Source organism: Rhinolophus sinicus, linkage group LG07 (genome assembly GCF_036562045.2).
Source record: "Rhinolophus sinicus isolate RSC01 linkage group LG07, ASM3656204v1, whole genome shotgun sequence".
Lineage (NCBI taxonomy): Eukaryota > Metazoa > Chordata > Mammalia > Chiroptera > Rhinolophidae > Rhinolophus > Rhinolophus sinicus.
Window position 1 is genome coordinate 41,453,401 of NC_133757.1, and position 24,129 is coordinate 41,477,529.

The 24,129-nt window shown below is 34.7% G+C and overlaps 1 protein-coding gene across 10 annotated transcripts in view; it reads left to right on the forward strand.

Annotated features, from left to right (window-relative positions):
- CABCOCO1 (ciliary associated calcium binding coiled-coil 1) overlaps positions 1-24,129 on the forward strand; it is a 442,260-nt gene that overhangs the window by 367,984 nt on the left and 50,147 nt on the right. Inside the window, exon 6 of one of the 10 annotated variants that reach the window (XM_074339489.1) lies at positions 13,004-14,063. The exons of the other annotated variants lie outside the window; for them this stretch is intronic. Coding sequence (XP_074195590.1) covers positions 13,004-13,009 — 6 coding nt within the window. The 3' untranslated portion in view covers positions 13,010-14,063. Of the gene's footprint in view, positions 1-13,003; positions 14,064-24,129 lie in introns of those variants that run through there. 10 annotated transcript variants of the gene reach the window in all.

Here is a 24,129-nt window from a genome sequence, read left to right on the forward strand (position 1 = left end):
TAAAGAACATCTAAACAATGCAGGAATACACAATGGCCATGGATCGGAGGACCCAATGTAAATAAAGATGTCAGTTCTCTCCAAATTGATCTACATATCCAACATACTCTCATTAAAAATCCCAGCAGGTTTTGTGCATGTAATTGATAACGTGATTCTAAAACGTATAAAGAATTACAAAACGCAAAAAAGAGCTAAAATAATATTGAAAAAAATTGAAGGGTTTTTACTACCATGTTTCAAGATTTTTAAGTCTACAGGAATTAAAACGTGTTTGGCTTAACGATGGACAAATAGGCCACCGAAAGAGACCCACACTATATGGTCATTTAGTTTATGACAAAGGTGACAATGTAGTGCAGAGGGGAAAACATGGTCTTTTCAATAAATAATGCTGGGTCAAGTGTATATTTCATACGAAAAATAATGATTCTGGACTCTCAACTTACAATATAAACAAAGATCAATTCCAAATGAATTGTAGATCTAAACATAAAGGTAAAACTTCTAAGCATATAGAAGAAAACAGAAAAATATCCTGGCGTTAAATTTAAAAAAAAATTCCAAAAGAATACCATAAAAGAAAACGCTGATAAACTGTAGTACGTTAATATTGAGGAGTTCTTTTTAACAAAAGACACATTAAAAGGGCAAAACTGCAAATAGATTGGGAGAAAATATTTGCCATAAAATGTATGACAAACAACATATCCACAATAGATAAAGAACTACAAATCAATAAAACATAAGACAGCTAAACCAATAGGGAAAATAGGCAAAAACTTGAACATACATTTCACAGAAGAATATACGCAAATTTAAAGGTATGTCCAACTTTAATAGTTATCAAGACAATGCAAACCCCTGGAAGCTGACCTCTCTCTACATGGGCTCTACACATAATCGCTCTATGTGACTTCCTGGGCTCATTACACTGTGCTTGGATCCTAAAAGTGAGGGTTGCCAAGAGGGAGGAAGCAGACGTCGCCAGTCCTCTTAGAGGTTAGGCTCACAACTGGCACAGTGTTACTTTGACCATGTTGCATTGTTGAAAGTAGTCACAGAACTAGCTGGCATTCAAGGGGAGGGGAAATAAACTACCTTTCAACATGAGGGTGATAGAGAATTTGCAGCCATCCATAATCTGTTACATCTTCTCGCCTCCCTCAAATTTATGCTTGTCCAAAACTAGCTCTATCACCAAAGTTCATCTGAAATCCTCTCTTTTTTATGAATTATTAACCCCCTAAACTGAAAATAGCTCTTTCATTTCCCCCTGTGAACTCTCGTTTTATCTGTACCTTTCGTGGGGCACTTTTAACTTTCAACCTTGAATTATTTATATATCTTATCTCCTCTACATTTTAAATAACATTATTTCTAGTGCTCAAATAAGAAATTCGTATTGTAGAAAATTATCAGGATTTATTTCTGAATAATATGTGCCTCCATACACTGCTTTACACACTTGAGATGATTAGTAAACATTTATTGAGGAAGATAAGAGTAAAATCCAAACTTTCTTATAGGCAAATACCAGGTATTAGGTTGGTACAAAAGTAATTTCAGTTTTTGCAATTTTTTTTTAACGTTTTAAACCGCAATTAATTTTGCACCAACCTAATACCATACTTCTGAGGGCATTTATCTTGCTACTTTCTTTCTTATCCTTAATTATATTTTTGTAGATATAAATAGGCAAAACAGTACTAATAATGTTTTTGTATATTTTAACAGGTTCATATGAGGGCTGGGGTGGGGAATGTCATAATAAAAGAAACAAATGACACAATGGCTAATACTCGCTGAGCTCTTAACTATGTGCCAGGCACAATTCTGAGAACTTCATCCTTCTAACAGCCCTACAAGATTTTGAAGAAAAGGAAGAAATAACCAAGAAATAAGGAACAAGGGAAACAAAAGAGCCAGAAAAAAATATGTATCCTCTAGAACCCTGAACAGTTCCAAGACTTCTGAAAATTTGACATAAGTTGGCTACAGGATGACAGAAACCAGACTGTAAGAACATACTCAGGAAATGACTTTGGGGGTAAAAATGACATCTTTCCTCTGAATTAGAATTTACACTTTCCATGTTTATATGGAGTACAGTCTATCTCATAATTCTTATTTTTGAAAAGAAAACTATCGATTTTCTGCCTTATTAGAACTTTGAGGGCTTCAAATTACCTTAGTGTAGTTTTTAATATAATGTGAAATCCTTTAAACACTCAGACATGAACAGTAAAGACTAACTATAACTTAGTTTTTTAAAAATTGTGCTCTACCTAGAGGTAATAATGCACTGTTATAATTAGAGAAAAATTAAACACATTTCTTATACTTTTTTTTCACAACCAGAAACTCTTTAGGTGCTCAGTGCTATGCTTTATGACTTGAAAATAAAAAAGGAGTTTCATATGGTACCTGACATCAGAGAATATACCGTCTACTTCAAAAGATAAAACTAAATATTTAGGGAATTAACAAGAAAGCTTTAGTTTTAAACATAAGATAAAAGGTCAGAAAATAGAAGAATCACTATGGAATATAACAGCAAAATAAAATGTTGTTGTGGGAGTTCGGAATGGAGGTGGGCCTACAAAGAAGGGCAGAATATAAAAAAGTTAGCAAAGAACATTTCAGACTTGAGAAAGTGGAAATTATTTACATAATGAGCAAGGTCAGGAGACAAGAATGATTGTTACATTTTAACCAGAGAACAGAGATGAGACTCCTCATTTGAGTAGGGCTATATATTGGAGAATTTTGGAAAATATCATTTAATGGGTAAAAGATTATGACAAGCTTTAAATGGGTGCTAGTCAACGTGGTTCAGGCTTGGTGCAATAAACAACCTGAAGCCATTTTCATACTTGACTCTGAGAGTATTTAACGAACTAACGGGAACTTCACAGAGTTTTAACATAGGAAAATTCTTCCTGAAGCACAGTTGGAAAGAAATCTCCCTACTTGTTTGCCATAAATTCAGCATGATTTTCCATAAAGAGATTGTTATTTTTTACATGAAGCAAAGGTCAGTGTTTGGGTGTGTATTTGTGTCCATGAACACGATGATGTGTGTAGGTGTTTTAATTTCCAAAGTCAGGGTCAGGAGGCAGGTTAGGGCTATGCAGTGTCACGGCAACTAAGCAAACTGTTCATTTCAGTCCAAAAAGTAGTCAATTCACTGGAAAACACACAATCAGCTAAATTTAAATTAAAATAGTTACAAATTATTTGTGAAAAGCAGCCCTGGTTTGTTTAAAGAAAAGTATACAAATAAGCATGTTTTTTCATAAATTATTAATTAAACATGAAGCGAAGGTCAGAGTTTGTGTGTGTGTGTGTGTGTATGTGTGTGTTTTAATTTCCAACGTGGGGGGTAAGAAGGCAGATTAGTACTACAACAAGTCAAGCCAACCAATCAAATTGGTCATTTCAGTTCACAAATAGACAATTTACTGGAAAAAGTTAAAAAAACTAAGTTTAAAACAAAATATGTATCAATTCATTGTGAAAAGCCACTGTAAGGTTATCTAATGAAAAGTATTAATGCAGGTATTGTTTCATGAAGTCTAACAGCTTGTCACTCTGTAATAGAAAAAAATTTGATTAATCTGATAGGATACATTTTCACAAGATATGTTAATTTTTACCGAATGCCTATATCTTCTAGGTGCTTAGAATTGATTTTGAATTAATAATAAAAAGTCCGGCAGAATTACCAAATGGAAAACTTTCACCAGTTACTTTTTATTTCATAAATATGCTTTGAAAACACTTTGTTAATTTTACAGAAAGTCATTAGGTTAAATAAATTACCTTTTGGATACACTTACTAATGGAGAAAAATAATTCCAATATATAATTTGCTTCTAAATGCCTGGAGTTTCAGGAAGTATTAATAAAACCCTGACTTCCTGTATCTTAAACCAAACATTAAGTCTGATCGTTGCTTTCCTGGGTCTCAGCAAAACGAATTATGAAAGTTATAATGGACTTCTTGGAAAGGTAATGACATATGAGCATGTTTACAAAACTCCTTTCCTTAATTTCCTACTTAATACAAGGAACATTAGGCCTATACTATAAATGCCACAGAACACTATTAGGTACAACACTATTTAGACCACATTGACAGAGGGTACTTGCTGCCATGCTTTAACTTTCCAGTTTATGAACACAGTGCAGAGATGTAGGTGACATACGAGTATGACAGAAAATCTAAAAATCCCTACGTTTTTGTTGTTGTTAGCTTTGGAAAGACCAGAAAATTCTCAGCATAGAGTCTACTTTTTTGCTGCTAATGAGCAAGGCTGGCAAGAAGATGGGAAATCGCTTCTCCAAGCACATGCTGTTATCTCTGACCTGTCCTTTTAATCAAAAGCAGTGCCATCTTTGAGCAAACATTAAGCTGTATAGTATGAGAGCCTTCATTTTGTGTTTTTCTCAACATCTTTTGAAACTCCTGAACTGGAGAGTGCTTCTCTATGTTAGACGTTTATCCTGTTTTGTGGTTTGCTCCCTTAGTTTGCAGTTACTGATTTGGGGTGGGGGGATGTTAATGGGTAACAGAAAGCGATTCCTCATTCAAAAATAAGTAAATAATTTTTAAAAAGTGGATTTATAATTAACAACAACATCCCAAAACAACAGAAAGAAGAAAGAGAAGGAAGAAGGGGAGGGAAGAAGAGGAAACGGAAGAGGGAGGAAAAAAAAGGAATAAAAAATACAAGTAGGCCCACTAACGATAGATGAAGATTTACTCAAGAAAAAAGATTTTAGACTGTAACTGCTTTGTACCCCCCAAAGAAACTAAGAAAACACTTATGACATATAAAAATATAAAACAGAATGAAATGAAAAGGGAACTAATAGTCTAAAGAGAGAGGAAAATGATGACATTGAAGAACTTTAAAATATTTAGAAATAATGAAGAATAGAAATAAAACGTAGAAAAACCAACCCATGACATGGAGAACGAGCTTTAGAAAATCACATAAGAAATCTGAGGGAAAGGACATAGAATCAAGGATTACAAGAGATCCAGTGGAGATCCAATATCCGTAGGACTGCTACCTCTGAAGAAAACAGCACAGTGAATGGAGTAAAAAAATCATTCAAATATATAATTGGAATAACATTTCTGAATTAAAGGAAAACCAGATATGAAGAACAAAAGGACTCACTTTTCTAGAAGAAAAAGCTAAAAATGAAAAACTCTAAGACACATCGAAGTGAAATTACTGAACTTCAAGGTTAATGCATTCAAGCAATAAAAATAAGTTACCAACAAAGGAAGAGATAAAAACTAAGAAAAAAACAGACTTAAGAATTGTCCTTAGCACCTTTAGATGCAATAAAATTGTGGAACAGTCAGTGGAGTTTTAGGAGAAAAGGGATTTGACTCTAGAATTACATACTCAGCCAAATTGGTTTCCAAATGTCCAGACAATATGAAATAATCCAGACAATACGAAATGATCTCAAATGTACAGAGGAAGCATATCTCCCAGCTATACAGGTAACATTTTTGAAAAATGTATTTGTCAACACAATCCAGTGTAAAGAGATTCATCCAAATAAAAACTACAAAAATGGCAATGGATGAGAGATGGCTTGGTGAGTACTGAATTCAACTGAGCATCAAATTAAAGCCAAATTACTAATTAACAAAGTATAAAACAATGTAATTATCATACTTCCTGAAAGAAAAAACTACATTATGTTGAAGGAAAATTGTGATAAAAGACTCTGTAAACACCACAGTATCTATCAGGAATCTGGGCATGAAGTAGAAAGCACCCCCAAAAAAGCCTTAAAGGAGTATCTGTTTACATAGAGACAAGAACCTCCACAGGCTGGTGAGCACTCCTCTACAAGCAACAGGGAAGAAGGCATGAATAGCTTTGATAGATTGTATTACTGTTCACCCATTTTTGCTCTTTCTGGGGAGTCTTATCCTTCCCTGCTCACTGATGTTAAACTTGGCCATTATCTGTCTGGGCCAATCAAATGTGAGCTGAAATGTCAGGAAACAGATGGGAAGAAACTTTTAAAGCCAGTGTGTACTTCTCCATCGCCTGGATCCTAGTTTGGATGGCAAGAAGCAGCACCACAACCAATGAACACTAAAATAACCTTTGTAGTCGTATGTCACTGAGATTTGGGAGTAATTTTTTAGAGCAGCAAATCTAGCCTTTTCTCACCCTTAAGCCTGAAGGGAAAAGGAAAGGGCAAAGTGTCACTAGAGTCTGATAAGGGCTGGAATCATGGAAGAGAAGCCAGAAAGCTGGAACTGAAGTCATAAAGAAGCACAGCGTAAGCCACAACCATAACACAGCAATAGGGAATGGGGCAGTAAATACCCTGACTTCTCTTTCCTCCTGCCTTCTCTTTTGCTTTTGGCTCCATTTGGTCAAATCCAACTGGAAGCAGAGGTCTAAGAAATGGTGCATTCCATAGAGTTCAGTGTCATAAATTGGGTTTCCCATAATCAGATGCTAAGCTAGAGTTTGGGTACAACACTTTACTAGGGTACAACACCTGTGAAGGGAAGAGGGATGACGCAAGATTGGACAGAAAAAGACACTGAAAAACAATGCAGATGATGAGCTATAAAGCCACAGCCAGCCCATCAGAGAGTTCTGGAGTAAGAATTATCCATCATAATATCCCACCTAGGGTCAAAATGGCCAGCCCATCATGCCAACACTGAAAAGGTTGATGGCAAAAGCTAGCTGATAGCCACTGGCTGGGTCATTTGTCTACTTGGTTGTTTAGTTCTCCCATGGTGGATGGCCTCTGGTGGGCATTAACATGTGACACATTGATATACACAAACTATATTTATATTTCCATAAAGGAAAAGCACTGATACAGATATTTATATTTCCAACATAAAGGAAAAGCACTGATACAAAAATAAATATGAATTAGAAAGCAGAAATGACCATAGATTACTGTAGAGAAATGTGGCTGAAAGGGAAGAAAAAATTATCAAAATAGACACAAGATGATTTTGAAAGCCTAAAATCAACCAATAGCTATAGGGTGATAACTATAAACAAGTCTTCACAGGTTAAAATTTTTTAACCTTCAAGTGATAATTGACATGTATTTAAACTTGTCCAGAGTTACAGAAAGAAGAAAGTCTTCTGAATGTTTTTTCTGATGTCAAAATAATGATACTAAATCTTGCTAAAAGGAATGCAAAAGAGAAACCTACAAAGCAATTCACTCATGAATATTGATGCAAATTACCCAAATAAAGTTTCAGCAAGTAGAATTCAGTGATACTTTAAAAAGACTAACACTCTATGATCGAGTTCTTGAAGGAATGCAATGATGGCCCATTGACATCAGTTATCTCTTAATAAAAAAGAAGAAAACATTATGTTATATTCTTGATAAAAATTATAAAGCATTTGATAAAATGTAATATTCACACACATTACTAATAAGAACTCATTAAAATAGGAGTAGAAGAATGCATAAAGAAGATATAGATATATAGATACAGATATAGATATATAGATATAGATATACTATGCCATAAACAAAGATGAAATATTGCCATTTGTGACAACATGGATGGATCTTGAGGGTATTATGTTATATGAAATAAGTCATGTGGAACATAAAACAAAACATTTGGTGGCTACCAGAGGGATGGGGATGGGAGAGGGCAAAATGGGTAAAGGGGGATCAAATGAATGGTGACAGATGGCAACTAGACTTTTGGTGGGAAGCACATTTTAATGTATACAGATATAGTATTATAATGTTGTACACCCAAAACTTTTATAATGTTACAAACCAATATTACCTGAATTTAAAAAAAATAATAAGATACTTAACATTTTTAAAGTATGCATTTTCCAAGACACAAGCTAAACTATGAAAGCATTCCCATTAAGAATAATGTCAAGACAAGGGTTCTTACTATTAACATTTTTATGACTTACAGTCAATGTAATAAGAGAATGAAATACTAAGTATATTAGTGTGCTTGGCTGAGAATGCCACAGTCTGGCTGGCTTAAACATAAGAAATTTATTTTCTCTCAGTTATGGAGGCTAGAAATCTGAGACCAGTGCCAGCCTGGTTGGTTTCTGATAAGAGTTCTCTTCCTTGCTTGTAGACACTCAACTTCTCCCTGAGTCCTCACATGGTATTTCAGGAGAATGAGCTCTCTTGTTTCTCTTCATATAAGGACACTAACCCTGTCAGAACAGGTCCCCACCCTTGTACTCTCATTTAGCCTCAATTACTTTCTTATTCCAAACACAGTCACATTGGGGTTTAGGCCTTCAACATATGCATTTTGGAGGGACACAGTTCAGTTCAAGAAGTATTAATATTGGAAAGGGGAAGGAAAAATTATTATCTTCAAATTCTGCAACTATTTATCTGACAAATCTCAGAGAATCAATTGAAAACTCCTACAACAAAAAAGTAGCCTTCAGTATGGTGGCTATTAATTGAAATACAAAAGTCAATAGCATTTTTACATTTAAACAATGTAATTAGAAAATATACTGGAATAAAAACGCCATTCGCAAAAGTAAGAACAGTTTTAGATAGCTATGAAAAAGTCAAAAGAATATACTAAGCTCAAATAAATAAACTTTACTGAAAAACATAAATAAAGCTTGAACAAAAAAGAGACATAATTTCTTCTTCGATTGAAATACTCAACAATGTGAAAGTTTAAGCTCTTGTTATTTAAATCCAATGCAATGCCATTCAAAACCCTATTAAAATTTGTGGCTAAGGTACCCTCATTGTAGGGTATGTAGATTGATGAGAAATAATAAAATTATTCTTCCACCTGGAAAAATAAAAATATTATGTGATGATGAGAAACTTACCCTCCCAGATACAATGGTACAGGACCTGGAAAAGACCCGACAGATCAATATAGCACAATAGAGAGTTTAGAAATAGCTGTGAGCCTATATGAGATTTTAATGTATGATAAAGATGGTATTCAAATCAGTGGTAGAAATATGGAAAATGGAAAAATGCTCATTACCCATTCACTTGCCAGATAAATAAAATATGTAAAGTTAAAAAATTAAACCATACTAGAACTAGATGAAAATCTGAGTGAATTCATTTTTAATTTGTTTATAATTCTGTATGGGAAGGACATTTCTGAGCATGTCACATAAACCATAAAGGAAAAGTTTGATAATTGTAAAACATCAAAATTATATTTTTAATAAAAGAAGCACCAAAAACAAGTTTGAAATTTTTTTAAAAGAGAAATCATATTTGTAATGCACGTTAATTAAACAAGGGGTTAATACCACTAACATCTCATAAGTGAATAAGAAAAAAACACCCCGATAGTAAAATTAACAAGATGAACAGTATTTCATAACAAAGGAAACAGAATAGCCACTAAGTATATGAAAAAGATATTCATACTCACTAATAATCAAAGAAATACAATTTGATACCAGTCTTTCTTTTTTAGATTGGCAATCCTGAGTCGTAGCCTATGTGTTTAAAACTCTCCTGCATTCTTTAAATTTAAATCAGTATTCTGCTAGAGTGTAATTTGTTAAAATATATCAAGATTTTAGAAAGCCATACTTTTGACCTGCAATTCTGATTTTAAAACTTTATTAGATAATTCAACATGTGCAGAAATATGTCTATGAAGAGTGTATCCTACTGTTTTTTACAATCATAAAAATTTGGAAATTAGTATTCCTCAGTAAGAAATTGAATAACACCCATTGGTACCTCCATCCAATTTAAGACTACATGCTCAGTAGAAGTTACAAGTACATGAACTTTTACATGAGATTGAAAAGGAAAGATTACAAATTACCTATATAATATCCTATTTCTTAAATAAATATGTACAAGCATAATATTAAATGTAACAATATAAAAGATATGGGTTTATTTCTGTGTGCATATTTGATTACATAGAAAAATATCTGGGAAATGTAAATGTAACAGTCTATGAGATTTGGATGAGTTTTAGGTTTTTCTTTTATATTTTTGCATTTTGTATTGCTTGACCTCTTTTACAATGATTCTGTTTATTTTTATGCTCAAAAAGCTATAAAATAATTTTCATTGGTGGGAAAATACTATGATAGGTGATATGTTTACTCATTCATAATAATAAGAAAATACTATTTGGGGGAATCATATATGATTGCCCAGAATTGGATGACTTCCTTGGAACTCCCATATCTGTTCATTTATGACACTTGCATAAGTTAAAATAATAAAAGACAAAATGTGATTTTTAAGGTATCACCTTCTATTTGATTATAAACTTCTTTAAGTTAGGTCTATTTCTTATTTAATTGACTCCCCTACAGATCTTAAAAGGGAAATACGCAGTGAACATTTACTGAGTTGAGCCCATTGAACTTCTTCTGCAACCACTTCAAAAGTCATAATCTTTATACCTAATAAAACTAGAATTTTCAAAGATTTTAAAATTTTAAGTCATTTTAGTGTCGAAACTCAAACTCTGCATACTGAATAAAACAAAGCAGAAAGATGAGTTTATTATGAGGTTTATGACTGGCAAGCCAGGAAACGCAAGGCTACAGGAACAGAGTTCTGACTTGCTCACACACTAAGGGAATTTTATGACTAAATAAAGAAGTTATTTGACTTTTTCAACGATTGGTTACCTAGTGGTCTTCTTTCTTAATTGGATCAGGATTGCTGAGTCATGGGAACAAGGAAGTCCAGAGATGGTGTGAACAGATTTGACATTTGGGGATTGTCTCCTGTCATCTGTTGATTTCTGAGCAGAGCTGTAAATTCCTGTAATGTCATGTTAAGTTTCCTTTACGTGCCTGCTTTGACTATCTCCATTTTATCCTTGACATAAGTGACTCCATTTTAGTTTGATTCTATACTAGTTACAAAGGGACAGACTTACAAATTGGCCAATACGTAAATGTCAAGAGTAATTTTTACAATAGTAAGATTTTCACTGGTGTTGTCGGAATATTGAAGAAAGAGATTTAAACTGTTTCAAGTTCATTACAATGCATCTAAAGGAACTCTGGAGTTCAAAGAATGAACAATCAAATCCCTTACAGTATTTCTCTCAAGTAAAAAAATAACTAGAAATGTCTGCTTTTATCCATTACTGTCTTCAAATAGGGAAAGCTCTGTTTAAAAAAAAATGATTTTTTAATATATCTAGGATAAAAGGAAAACAAATGTTTTTCTGATAATTGTCATTTTTTTCCTTTTCTGTGTTTTTTGTAATGTGCATGTATGATGATCTAGAACACTTTCTAATTTTGTAAATGATCAGCATGACTCAATAAAAAATAAACCAAAATGATTTTGAACACCTAACTGGTAATATTTTTAAATATTCCTTGAGCTGGAACAATTACATGTTCGAATTACTTACTCTGAATGCTAATGTATGAGTACTTTTCTCCTGTTCTGCATTCATCTCTCTATATATAAACTATTTAAATCACAGTGTAATTATGGAATATGTTAGTAGAAGGAAGGCAAAGTGTTTTATCAATGCCTGTAAGCATCATTTACATTAGCATCTGTTTCAGAATTGGTTTTAAATTTTATTTCTAGAGCCTGAAAATTAGTGGATCACAAACATTCAGTGTTTTTAGACTTTAATGTCATAGGACTAAAACAGTTTTTTCAACCTTCCTTTGTTTCAGCATGCTTTTGAATGCATCTGAAGATATGGATATTTTATCTTTCTGATTTGTTTAGATTCTTTTAGCTCTGTAAGTCTTCTTTTGTGTCGTTGGGTTTTTTCTATTTGTGTTGTTTGTTTTTCTTTTAAATATACAAGGTTAGTTTTTACTCATGTTTATATACAGACCTTTAACACGACATATCAATTCTCAGACGTTTGGCAATAAAGTAATATGAGATATATAAGATAGTCAAAGCAGAAATACAGAAATATTGAAATATGGAAGTATGTGTAAGACAGATCTGCAGTATTGCAATTGGCCCGTCAGTATTTACAAAGCAGCAGCAAATGTTACCAGGTGATTGCAGACCTCTGGGCAAAAACATATCTATAGGGAGCTAGCCTTCCTTTTAAAAAAATTCATTAGCTATCCCTTTGTCAGTTAAAAAGAAAGAATAATCTAATATTTCTATGCATTTTTTTATTTCCCTTCAAAGGTGAAAAAAATGTATTGACCTGTTGAAATTACAAGGGAATATAACAATATTCATTTCTTTTATATTCTTATATAGTTAACCTGATTGTTTCAATTAATATGGAATAGACTCCAAAAGATAACCTCAGAATCTGAGTTTTCAAAAAGTTTGACCAAGCTAAGCTTCTGCCAGCACACTCAGGAGAGGGCTGGAGCCATACGTACAGTGTATTCACCTAGGTTCCTGCTTTCAGTCAATATAACAGGTGGCAGTATGCGGTACTGACGTGGCCTGAGCCAAGATTCTTAAGCCTGTCCTCCTTCTGCCTTTCTTCATCCACTTCCCACTCCCCTTATTGGAGCCTGGCTAGGAGCAGTGGAGAGGGAAGGACAGCGTATGTCTAGGGTTGAACTTTACTGGCACAGCTTTGAAAATTGGTTGCATATGGGGGCAAGGGGACTGTGGAAATAAGTAAATATATCAAGAAAAATGGGCTTTGTCACTATAGGAGAAGGGAATTATATATTTAATAAGGGGGAAGACTACAATCAACTACATGCTGTTGGAGTTATCAGTGTGAACTAATGGGTTTTAAGATCAATAGATTGAAAGATCAGATAATAAGGAAAAGGAGGAGCAGGAGGGGGAGGAGAAGGAGAAGAATATAATATAATGTAAATTTTTTTCTAATTTTATCTGCTGAGAAGGCCCAGAGCAACAATACCTTGGTGAGGAGCACACTAAGCATAAGCATCCAGCTCTTGCTTTCTAAATATCATTGTCCAATAAAAGAAACTAGGGCCCCATAAAGAAATGACTGACCAAACTTCTATGTAATATTTTTTTAAATCTTCAGGTCTGAATCATTAGGGACGCTGGAAATGCTCATGTGGGCCGTTTGGAGAAGCTCCTTCCCACATGTTCTGACTTCTGTTTCTATTGGATTTTGTTACATAATCCTGCATAATACAAATGGATGACAAATATATGAACAACATCACTAATCAGTGGAGAAGTGCAAATCAAAACTACAATGAAATATCACTTCACACCTGTTAGGATGGTTATTTCAAAAAAGATAAGTGTTGGTGAGGATGTAGAGACACTGGAATTTTTGTACACTATTGGTGAGAATAATGTTAAGTAGTGTAGCCATGATGGAAAATAGTAAAAAAGTTCCTAAAAATTAACTACTGTATGATCCAGCAGTTCCACTTCTGGATAAATAACCGAAAGAATTGAAATCAGGATCTCAAAGGGGTATTGCAGTGCCATGTTTATTGTAGCATTATTCACAATAACCAAGATATGAAAACAATCCAAATGTCCATCAACAAAGGAATAGATAAAGAAAAAGTGATATATACATACAATGGAATAATATTCAGTCTTAAAAAAGAAGGCAATCTTACCATCTGCAACGACATATGGATGTATCTAGAAGACACTGTGCTAAGTGAAATAAGCCAGTCACAGTACAAATACTGCACGATTCCACTTATATGGCATATATAAGATTGTCAAAGCAGAAAATAGAATGGTAGCTGCCAAGGGATGAGGGGAGGAGCAGATCAGCAGTTGTTCAGTGGGTATAAAGTTTCAGGTGTGCAACAGGAATGTGTCCTAGAGTCTAGGGCCTGCAGTTAACAATACAGTGCCGTGCACTTCAAAACTTGTTAAGAGGGTGTAGCTCAAGCCAAGTGTTATTACACAAAAATAAATAAAAGAAACAGGAGACACAAGAAATCTTTTGGGAGTGATGGATGTTTATTGCCTTGATTGTAGTAATGGTTTAGTGGGTGTATGCATATGTCCAAGCTCATCAAAATGTACATATTAAATATATGCAATTTTTTTGTATATAAAAGTATGCCTCAGTAAAGCTGAAAAAAAACATTTTAAATACAGAAGTTCTAAAAAACAAACACTCCAGTAAATTGAGTGTCTAGTTAGATAGATTCCAGATTAAAAAGCAAAGGAAAACCTTGATTGTGTATGATTCTGTTATTTAAGTATCTGACTATATAATTTGCCAATTTTACAGAAGAACAATATTTAAAAGTAATTTTTATTATGTGCAAGCAGATTATCCAAGTCTTACTTTGTTATTTTTTATTACTTTTAAATCTACTTTTTGAATTCTTTATTGGCTAAAGAATCTGTAACTATGAGCTAAAAGAAAAGATATTTAAATTAAAACCGGCTGCCTTGAATCCCCAGGGGAGTGATGAACTAGCATTTTAATTACCGACAAATTTAATTATTCAACCCAGGTGTGAACCATCAAAAGTTTAGAGAACTCCTCTGTTTTAATGCTTTGCATTTGTATGAAAGTATAATACCATCAATTTCTAATATAGAATGCAGATTCAGGAAGCTGTCAGGTTTGTACAGTGGTTATATTATTTTGCTTTAACTACAAATTTCATAAGATTAAAGCTATCAAAATTAGACTGTAAAGAGGCATATGTACCACCCCAAAGTTAAGCCCTGTTGATATAGGGATTTTCACCACTTTAACTTTCTACAAGTCTTTTCCTCCATTATTAGAATTTACCTAAACGCTGTTTTTTTGGCAAAACTGTAATGAAATGAGTAATTTCCTTAATAGAAACAGATTTGTTATGTAAAGTTACAGAATTGTATAACTATACCTATTACCACTGCTCTTGTGACTCTTCAAATTTAATGAAACTACCTAGTCAATATAGCATTTTTGGACTTGTACACGTTCTATTAGTCCTCAAAATAATAAGACCCACAAAGACACATGGCAACTGACAAGCTTACAATTACTTTTGTATTGATTTAACTCTAGTAAAATATCAAAATATTTTATCTCCTGGAGGACAACTTGAAAATACACTAGTGAAATTGAAAGTTAGGACCAAGGGCATTTTAAAAACCTTAATTTGGACCACATTTCCATTTGTATCATTACAGTGAATGTTTTTAGAGCCTTATTGGGACAAGGCGAGCCAGTTTGGAAATGCTTTGGTATTTATGTTTTGATTATATTTCTGCATTCACTAAGATCGGCTTACCTATCTACTGTCTACTTAGCTAGACATGCTATTACAGGTAATAATACGCTTATAAGTAATATCACTTATGTATACCTTTTACATACACTATTATAAATATATACGACTTAGAAGAAATAAATACATTTATCTGTTGTATTGTCTTTCAGTTTTGATTGCTTAGCATGATGGTTCTAAAATATTCTTTCTACTTGTTACAATATTATATCATTTTAAACTATTTAGCTTTTGCTTCATCCAGACCACACATCTTACAAATTTTGCTGTATTTTGAGATAACATTGTATGTTGAATATATGCCACAAAAGAAAGATTAAATTACCTTTATTCCTTTTTTACCAAAGGAAAATATATTTGGCACATGTGACATCTATCTTGAATTTTGAAAAACTAGAATTTTCTAATGCAGGACAAGCACTATTTTAGATGTTTAATCAAGGGTCAGATAGTGACAGAATGGGTTGCTGTGGTTGCAGTTTATGCAGAGTCACACTATAGTGCCCTCCTGTGGAGGTTTGGTTAAAACTTCATTTTTGTGCCCATGAAGAATGATTTTCAAACTAAGTGAAAAACCATTGCATTCAAATTACTGAAGTTCGATATAGTTTAGTCATTCTTTTCATTGGTAACAATGTTAAATTACTTTTAAAATGTAAAAGCATTGACATTTCAGAAGATTTGCAGTTCAACATACAAAGTAAAGCATGTTGGCTTTTTATCTACATTTCTTAATTATTTTATTAAAATGGATTTTTCCCTGATTTTTTTCCTTAAATAATTAATTAATAAAGAGGGAAGACCATAACCAAATCCTTAAGTAGGAAGATGAATTCTTCAGCTACGGCATTTTTAGATTTATGTAATAAAAAGTTTTATTGTTAGAAGCATAAAGACTATAACTTTTTTAAGTTACAAAAGAAAAAATGACCAAGTTTAGTCTAGAATATATATTACTCATTTATATTTGCCAAAAAAATATGCAAAATGTGACTTTTTCAAACTCAAGTGTTTTTTTCCCACTTCAAGATTTAAACTTCCTTTCTGAGGATAAATTAATGATACCTATTAGGTATTTATTTCAAAATAATTTCATTTGTTTATTTTTCCTCTCAGCTCTAAATCTTCTTTTACTCTTAGCTTAAGGGACGTGGCAATGTGAAGTTAATTACCATATGTGGCATGCACACATTGGTATATATCCCAAGACATTTTTACTTTTGGTGGATATTTATAATCAAGTTCAATGCATATAAAATTCTCAGATCAGTGGATTTAGGTGTCCAATATTTCCTGTTGTATTTAGTCTTTTCCTCCAGTAGCCCACTGCTTTGCGTACCAACCTTTTCCATTTGCTAATACTAAGGATACTTGCTAACTACTCAAAACCTAAAGCCCACCTTCCTTCTTAAATGGGCAATTAAACACGTGTTAAGAACCACTAGAACCTAATTAAGATTTTCTTGAAGAAGTAGGAGTGGGAAAAACACTAAGTGTTGAGACACATACCAGAAAGCTATCTGTAGCATTTTATGTCAACAGCAAATACAGTGAGTGGATTTTCTCTCTTCACGTATTCGTAAATCTTTTTAAATCTATCTCCTGCAAATGGGAAGGGAAAAACTCTGGCTTTTCAGAGTTTAAATGTCTGTAATTACAGACTACTAGGTAACTGGCCACGTTCAAAACTAGAGAAGTAAGTGGAGCTCTTTCTGAAGCAATAGCCGTGATCAAAGAGATTATAAGTAAGCTCATCCAAACTAAAAGTGTTGGACAAAATTTTAAAAACAAAAGTAGGATGAGATAATGTGGAATGGAGTGGAGAATGGCGTTAGTTTCTTTTGGTAAAATATAGCTTAATTAGACCAGGTGAGATTAGAACCATAGTTGCGAAACTAAATCTAACCTAAAAGAAACCTTAAAATTTTAGATGAAACATGCTTAGTACTAAGCATCCTTGTTTTTCTATGTTCTAAAAAGAATCCAGAAGAACAAAATTTTCCAAGGTCAGGAATATAGGGATTTCCATTGACAAGCAATGGTGAAATCTAAGGTATCTTTGTAGAACAGTAAAATCAATGGTGAAAAATTGGGGCCCAGCCAAAAAATTCCCCTCGATGGAATCCAGGATAAACCCCAAAGCCATTTACAAAGCAAGCATTACATAGTTCATAGTCAAAAGGGAACACTTAGGGATCAGAACACAACCTCCTCAGAGAGCTAATTCAGTATCAGCAGTAACATGATACCTCTTTCTAGACTCCAGGCTGGCCTGAGAGCAGTTTTCTGTCAATAAAATCAGATAAAGTCAGGGAGGTGAAATTATCTAGGTAATGGTAATCCTTAAATCTTGAGTCCTAGTTTCCCACCAGAAGCCCTGGAGCAGCCAGATTTAAACAGAGAGTCAAATCAGTCTGGTACCAGTACAGCTTAGTTACCCACCACCACCACCACCACCACCACCACCACCACACACACACACACACACACATTTCTTGAGCTTCTACCATGGCACAGACCCTGGAGGTCCTTTTGAAAAGATGAAGGCCTTGACTTCAGGTAGTTCACTGTTGTCATTATCTATCACTTAAGTTCCTTAAAGGAAACTTGTTTTTTTTTTGTTTTTGTTTTTTTAATCCTCGATTTCTTTTTCCCTCTCTACTCTGTCTATGATATGCGCTGTGGCAAAACTGCTCTGAATGCTTGATAAAAGTTGGGAAAGAGAAGAATGGTAACCAAGTCAGATAAAGGATGGCAGAAAGACAATTTGAAGAGATGCTAACATTTCTGACTCAACCTTTCCTATAGTGCCTTCCTTTCTGAATATTGGGTTTTCTGTCACTTTAACAGCTGAATGCTATCCAAATACACGACTGTCACTACTTTATATTGTTAACAAATATCCACTTTTTAAAAGATTTTTATTATAAATATAGCTAATATACAACATCATATTAGTTTTGGGGATACACCATAGTTATTCACCGTTTATATACCTAAAGAAGTGATCACCATGATAATAAGTCCAGCATAATATGACACCACACTATGTTATCACAATATTATTTCCCATGCTGTATATTACATGCTCATGACTTATATGTTTTATATCTGGAAATTTGGACCTTTTATTCCCCTTCTCTTTTCCCATTTTTATATTTTTCAATTACAGTTGAAATTCAATATTATTTTATATTAATTTCAGATGTACAGCATAGTGGTTAGACATTTATATAATTGAACAAGTGATCCCCCTGACTAGACTAGTACCCACCTGGCACTATACATAGCTGTTACCATATTATTGACTATATTCCCTGTGTTTTGCTTTACATCCCTATGACTATTTGGTAACTACCAATTTGTACTTAATCCCTTCACCTTTTTCACCCTGCCCCTCAACCCTCTCCCATCTATCACCCCAACAAATCTAGTACCCATCTGACACCATATATAGTTATTACAATATTGTTGACTATATTCCTTATGCTATACCCTACATCCCCATAACTACTTTTTAACAACCAATTTATCACTATTTCTTCAAATAGGTTCTCAATCCTTTGCTTTCCCTCTTCTCCTTCAGGTACCCCAATGATACAAGTGTTGTTATGCTTTATGTTGTCCCAGAGGTGTCTTAAACTACCCTCAATTTTTTTAATTCTTTTTGCTTTTTGATGTTTCGATTGGGGGTTTTCTGCTACCTTGTCTTCCAAATTGCTGATTGAACCGTCTGCTTCATCTAGTCTGCTGGGGATTCTTTCCAGTGCATTCTTCATTTCAGTTATTGTATACTTCACTTCGGACCGGTTCTTTTTTATGGTTTCTATGTCCATTTTTATACTTGCTTTCTATTTGTTGAAGTTCTGTCTAAGTTCCTTGAGCGTCTTTATAACCACTGTTTTGCATTCTTTATCTGGTAGGTTGCTTGCCTCCATTTTGTATAGTTCTTGTTCTGGAATTTTATCCTGTTCTTTCATTTGGGACGCATTTCTTTGTTTCCTCATTTTGGCTGCCTCTTTGTGTTTGTTTCTATGTATTAGGTAGATCTGCTTTGTCTCCCAGTCTTGGCCGGGTAACGTTATATAGTCGGTGCCCTGTGAGGCCCTGGCACAGTCTCCCTGGTCACCTGCTGCAGGTGCTCCAGCAGTGTCCTTTGCATGGCTGTGTGTGCCCTCCTCTTGTAGTTGAGCCTTGATTGCTATTGGCACATCAGTGGGTTGGCATTGGCCCTCAGGCTAATTGGCTCTGGGGTTTGGCCACGTCTACATCTTACAGGCTGCTGCTCAGGGAGCTTACCCCATGAGTGGGATTTGCCCCAGCAGTGTCTGGTGCCTGTTGAGACTGCCCTTTGTGTGTGCCACTTGTGGGTCTAATTGGGCAGTGCTTTGCTATGGTGTGAAGCCAACTTTAAGTATGTTGGTTCTCGGGCATCTTAGGAGGGGCTTCAGTGCAGACCCAGGTCACCCACTGCCTGTGCTGACTAGGAACCACCTGATAGGAGCTACAAAGTGATCCACAGTTGTTCACTACACTGCGTGCTAAAGTTGGAAGCACGTGGGAGAGGCCACATTGCGAACTAAGATGTCTGCCACCAGTACCAAGCCTGGGGTAGCTTCACAAAAATCCAGGACACCCCAAGGCCTGCTGCCAGCTGCCAGCTCCCTTGAGGTTCAGCCACTGATAAAGCCTCCTGTGGTATGCGAGTTGGTTGAGGCAGGGTCTCACGGAGTTATTAAAGTGAGAAGAGTTGTGGTACCAAGTTAATGTAGACTCTGGTTTGGTGCCAGTGCTGAGCCTGGAGCTACTCAGCAAAAGTCTCACAGCACACTGAGGCCAGTTGCCACCCATTTGGGGCCCTCGGACTCAGATATTTTCCAAGAAAGAATGCAAAGTGCCTCAGGCATTAAGGGAGCTGGGTGGGGCGGCAGCCCAGTGAGTCAGCAGAATGGGGCAGCGTAGCTCACCAGACCAATCAGATTCAGATTTGGCCATGTGGGGGTGGGCTCAACACAGGAAAGATGGCGCCCACCTGCCTCAGCTGTACAGGAGTAGGACCCCACAGAGGGCAAACAGCAACTGTCCATCAGCCCTCTCTTCCATGCCACAGACCTCAATCTGCCCTCCATTGTGTCTGACACTCCCCGAGTCACCACCCTTCTGCGGAAGGCCAAGGTGAGTGCCTGCGAGTGAGTGAGTGAATGAGTCTGTGCGAGGTCTGTTTAAGTGGATGCCTGGGTTTCCTGCAGCCTTCTGTCCCACCCCAGACAGTCAGAATCCCCACTGTTTTTAACAGTCAGAGGTTGTGGGGGCTCCTCTTCCTGGTACCATTAATTTGGGCTAGGAGAGCCGGGTGTGAGGTTGCGGTCCCTCACTCCTCTGGGGGGAAGAAAGGGCAGAAACTCCACAACTGAAATATCCGTCCTGATTCTCAACCATCACATGGAGGTTTGGGACCTGCCCGTTTTTGCGTCTTTACCCCTCCTACCAATCTCAATGTGGCTTCTTCATATTCTTAGTTATAAAACTTCTGTTCAGCCACTCTTCAGATGGTTGCCCAGGTTGATTGTTCTGTAATTTAGTTGTAATTTTAATGTGTTCACGGGAGGCAGCAGGCATAGTGTTTATGTGCTCTGCCATCTTGGATCTCTGTCTCAAATATTATCCACTTTTAATTTTAAAAATTAGATTAAAAACATTTTTAATGATAGCTTCAAAATCAAAATATTATATCATAGTTTCTCTCAAAATATTTTATTTTTCATACAACACTAATATAAAAATTATTGTAGTATGAATTGTATTATATGTTAACAATTATATTGGACAATATATGTTGTAGCAGTTTGAATCTTTTTGCAAATTACAAACAGTAAAAACCTCATTAATTCAAACCCTATTATTATAACTTAGAACTTTAGATGTATCAACCTGGTCTAATAGTAAAACTTTAGTCTATAAAAGAACAGAGACTCATAATGTAGACAGTATTACATGGAGGCTGTTTTTAAATACCCTCTTGCTCTCTGAAGTAGGACAGGGTTTGAATTTGGCAGCATTCACTGTTTATATGCAAATGGACATTGCTGATTACAAATGAAGAGTTTTTTCCCCTCTTTAGGTCATTAAAGTAGATCCAGAATCTCTAGTTGTAACATTTTATTAGCAGTTTATTTCAATTACTATACCAGTGTTTTTAACAGGGGACCTGCAAGAGAACTAAGACATGCATAAAATTACGTAGGTGTCTGTTTTCCTAATTTTCTCAATGATATAAAACTATAAATCCTTAGGAGAGAAGTTAATTCTTATAAACAGAGGATGCTTTGGGCATGAGGGCCAATTTCTCTGGGAATCCTTATTGAGAGGCTGCGAATTGCTACCACCTAAAAGTAAAACTATTTAGAAAATTTTCTATATTTTAGGTTGCTGTCAAGTTCACACTGGCTTTCCACTCAATTCATCCAAATTAATATTTGATTGATATATAAGTAACTTTAATTCTTCAGAAATTCGAGCTCTTTTTAAATTCAGTTTTAGGTAAAAACACTTATCTAAATGTTATAAATATAAATTGGGAAATTATGAAAAATAGGACTAGGATATAGCAATGGAAAGGAATGGACATATGTAAGAAAACAAGGAAAATTTAACATAGGAACTTATGATCATTTGGATATGAAAAACTAAGAAGTTAAGGTCAATCAAAATTCACACAGATTTGAGCAAGAGGATCTAAAAGTAATTGTGCCATTGACATAATTGGAAAAGACAATTTTTCATAACGATTTTAAAATGTGATGATGACTTTAATGTCAAATACATTAAGTTTAATGGTGATACTGGAATGACAAAATATAAACATAGTTTGAAATGCACGGCTGGATAAGTATATTCAAAAGGTCACTGATTGAATTGGAAGAAGGAACTCTTATATAATAATCTATGCTTAGCCATCTTTGGATAGTTATGGCTTCTACCACCGGATATGATATCATGATACAAAGGTGTAAGGTCCAAGGTCATTTTGCAGTGTAAGTGTGGGCCAGACCCTAGATGTGGGCAAGTAGTGGAGGAGAAACCAGATGTGAAATGTGTGGATCTAGAAGCTAGTCTATGGAAAATTCTAATAATTTTCAACTGGGTAAAATGGTATTCAAGTCTTGTAATAGGAGCTAAACAACATTTTAAGAACTCCAAAATATATTTTTGAAGACTTGGAATAAAAATCCAAGTGCAAATGAAATGCAAACATTTTCTTCAATAGATTTTGAATATACCATTTTATCTGCAATTCCAAAACCTTTTAGAATATTTTAGTTCAACACGTGAGAAATTACAGCGTCTGATTTGGACTTATATTCAAAGTACCTCCTTTTTCATCTTTAAATTGATTTATTAAAGAACTGAGAAAATTTCAAAATATAGTGGAATATTAAATAAGAGCAATACAGGTAAGCAATTAAATAACTAGAAATTATTCTAACATCAATGAGTAAATTTTAACTCCAGAAATTCAGATCATACCAAAAGTGGTAATACAAAAATAGGAAGAAATACATTTGAAATAGAAGCAATAACAGGCTTCTAGATTGCTTGATAGTCCAATTAGTGAAGAGGAGTGAATCATATGAACACATTGTAAAAAGATTTAAACTTCTTGCATTGTTATTTAAAAAAAATGACACCACTTAAGATGACTTCAAATTTATATATACCTGTACAATGAAGACATCAACACAAGTTGGTTAATTAGTGCCTTCCCTTTAAGGAGTAAAGGTTACTTTAAATTGTTCATTTCATAAGAGAACATGAAGAGAACCTTAAATCTTGCAGTTCATATATGAAGGAAACTTACTACAGGATTTTTGAAATTTGACATCAATCCTAAAATGTAAATGGTGTTACTGATAATGAGTTATGAGGCTGAAATTTTCCTAAACTATATCAATAATAAAAACAATTTCTATTAACCAAGCTAGAGGAAAGACTAAATAATATTTCTATTCTTTCTATGAAAAAGAATATTACAAAATTGTTATCATCTGAAGAGCTGATTTCTAAAGCCCAAACAGTAGACTAAAATGTGTTATAGATATAGGTCAGTTACTAATTTTAGTTTATTTTTCGTGATATTTGTGGAATTTGTCAGCTTTTTAGTATATGTAATTTTTGTTAATTCTATATATTCACTTTTGTGATTTCCATATATTCGTTTTTGTATGTAATACTGTATCATAATTTGGCTTCAGACTCCACAAAACCTGCTCTGGCCGCTCTTTGTACATGGTTCTTATTGGGTAAAGCAGGGAAGCCAGTTAGAAGGTGATGGCTGTGGTATGAGTGGTTTGGAAAGGGTGATGGCAGGGAAGGTAGAGAGAAGTAGATTTCAGATGTATTTCAGAGCAGATACGACAGGACTTGATGAAGAATCGGATGTAAAAGGTTAGGGAAAAGGAGGAATCAGGGATGCCCGCCACCCCAGGATTCCGCTTTGAACATCTGGGTGATATTAGCACCGTCACCTGGAAGACTGGGGAAGGAACAGGTTTAAGGGAAGATGGAGAGTGTTTCTTTGGACATATTTCGTTTGTCATTTCTCCACTATACTGCACTGCCTTCCACGTTTCCATGTTATACCTCATATGACCGTCAGGCCCACATTAGACTATCAACTCCAAGAGGGCAACTGACTGTTCTCTGCCCTCACGAACATAAAATTTTCATTCAGTTGAGTTTAACATGTGTTGCACAACCTATATATGCGACATGCTCTACCAAAACTAGATTCAAAACCTTTGAATCAAACTCCACCTACAAAAAAAAAAAAAAATAAATGCAAATGGATAAGAGCTCAGGTTCAGAATGAAATAGACCATGAAATGTAGAATGAAATATCAAGTTAGCACCTTAGTGCTGTCACCTGCTAATTGTAGGCTGA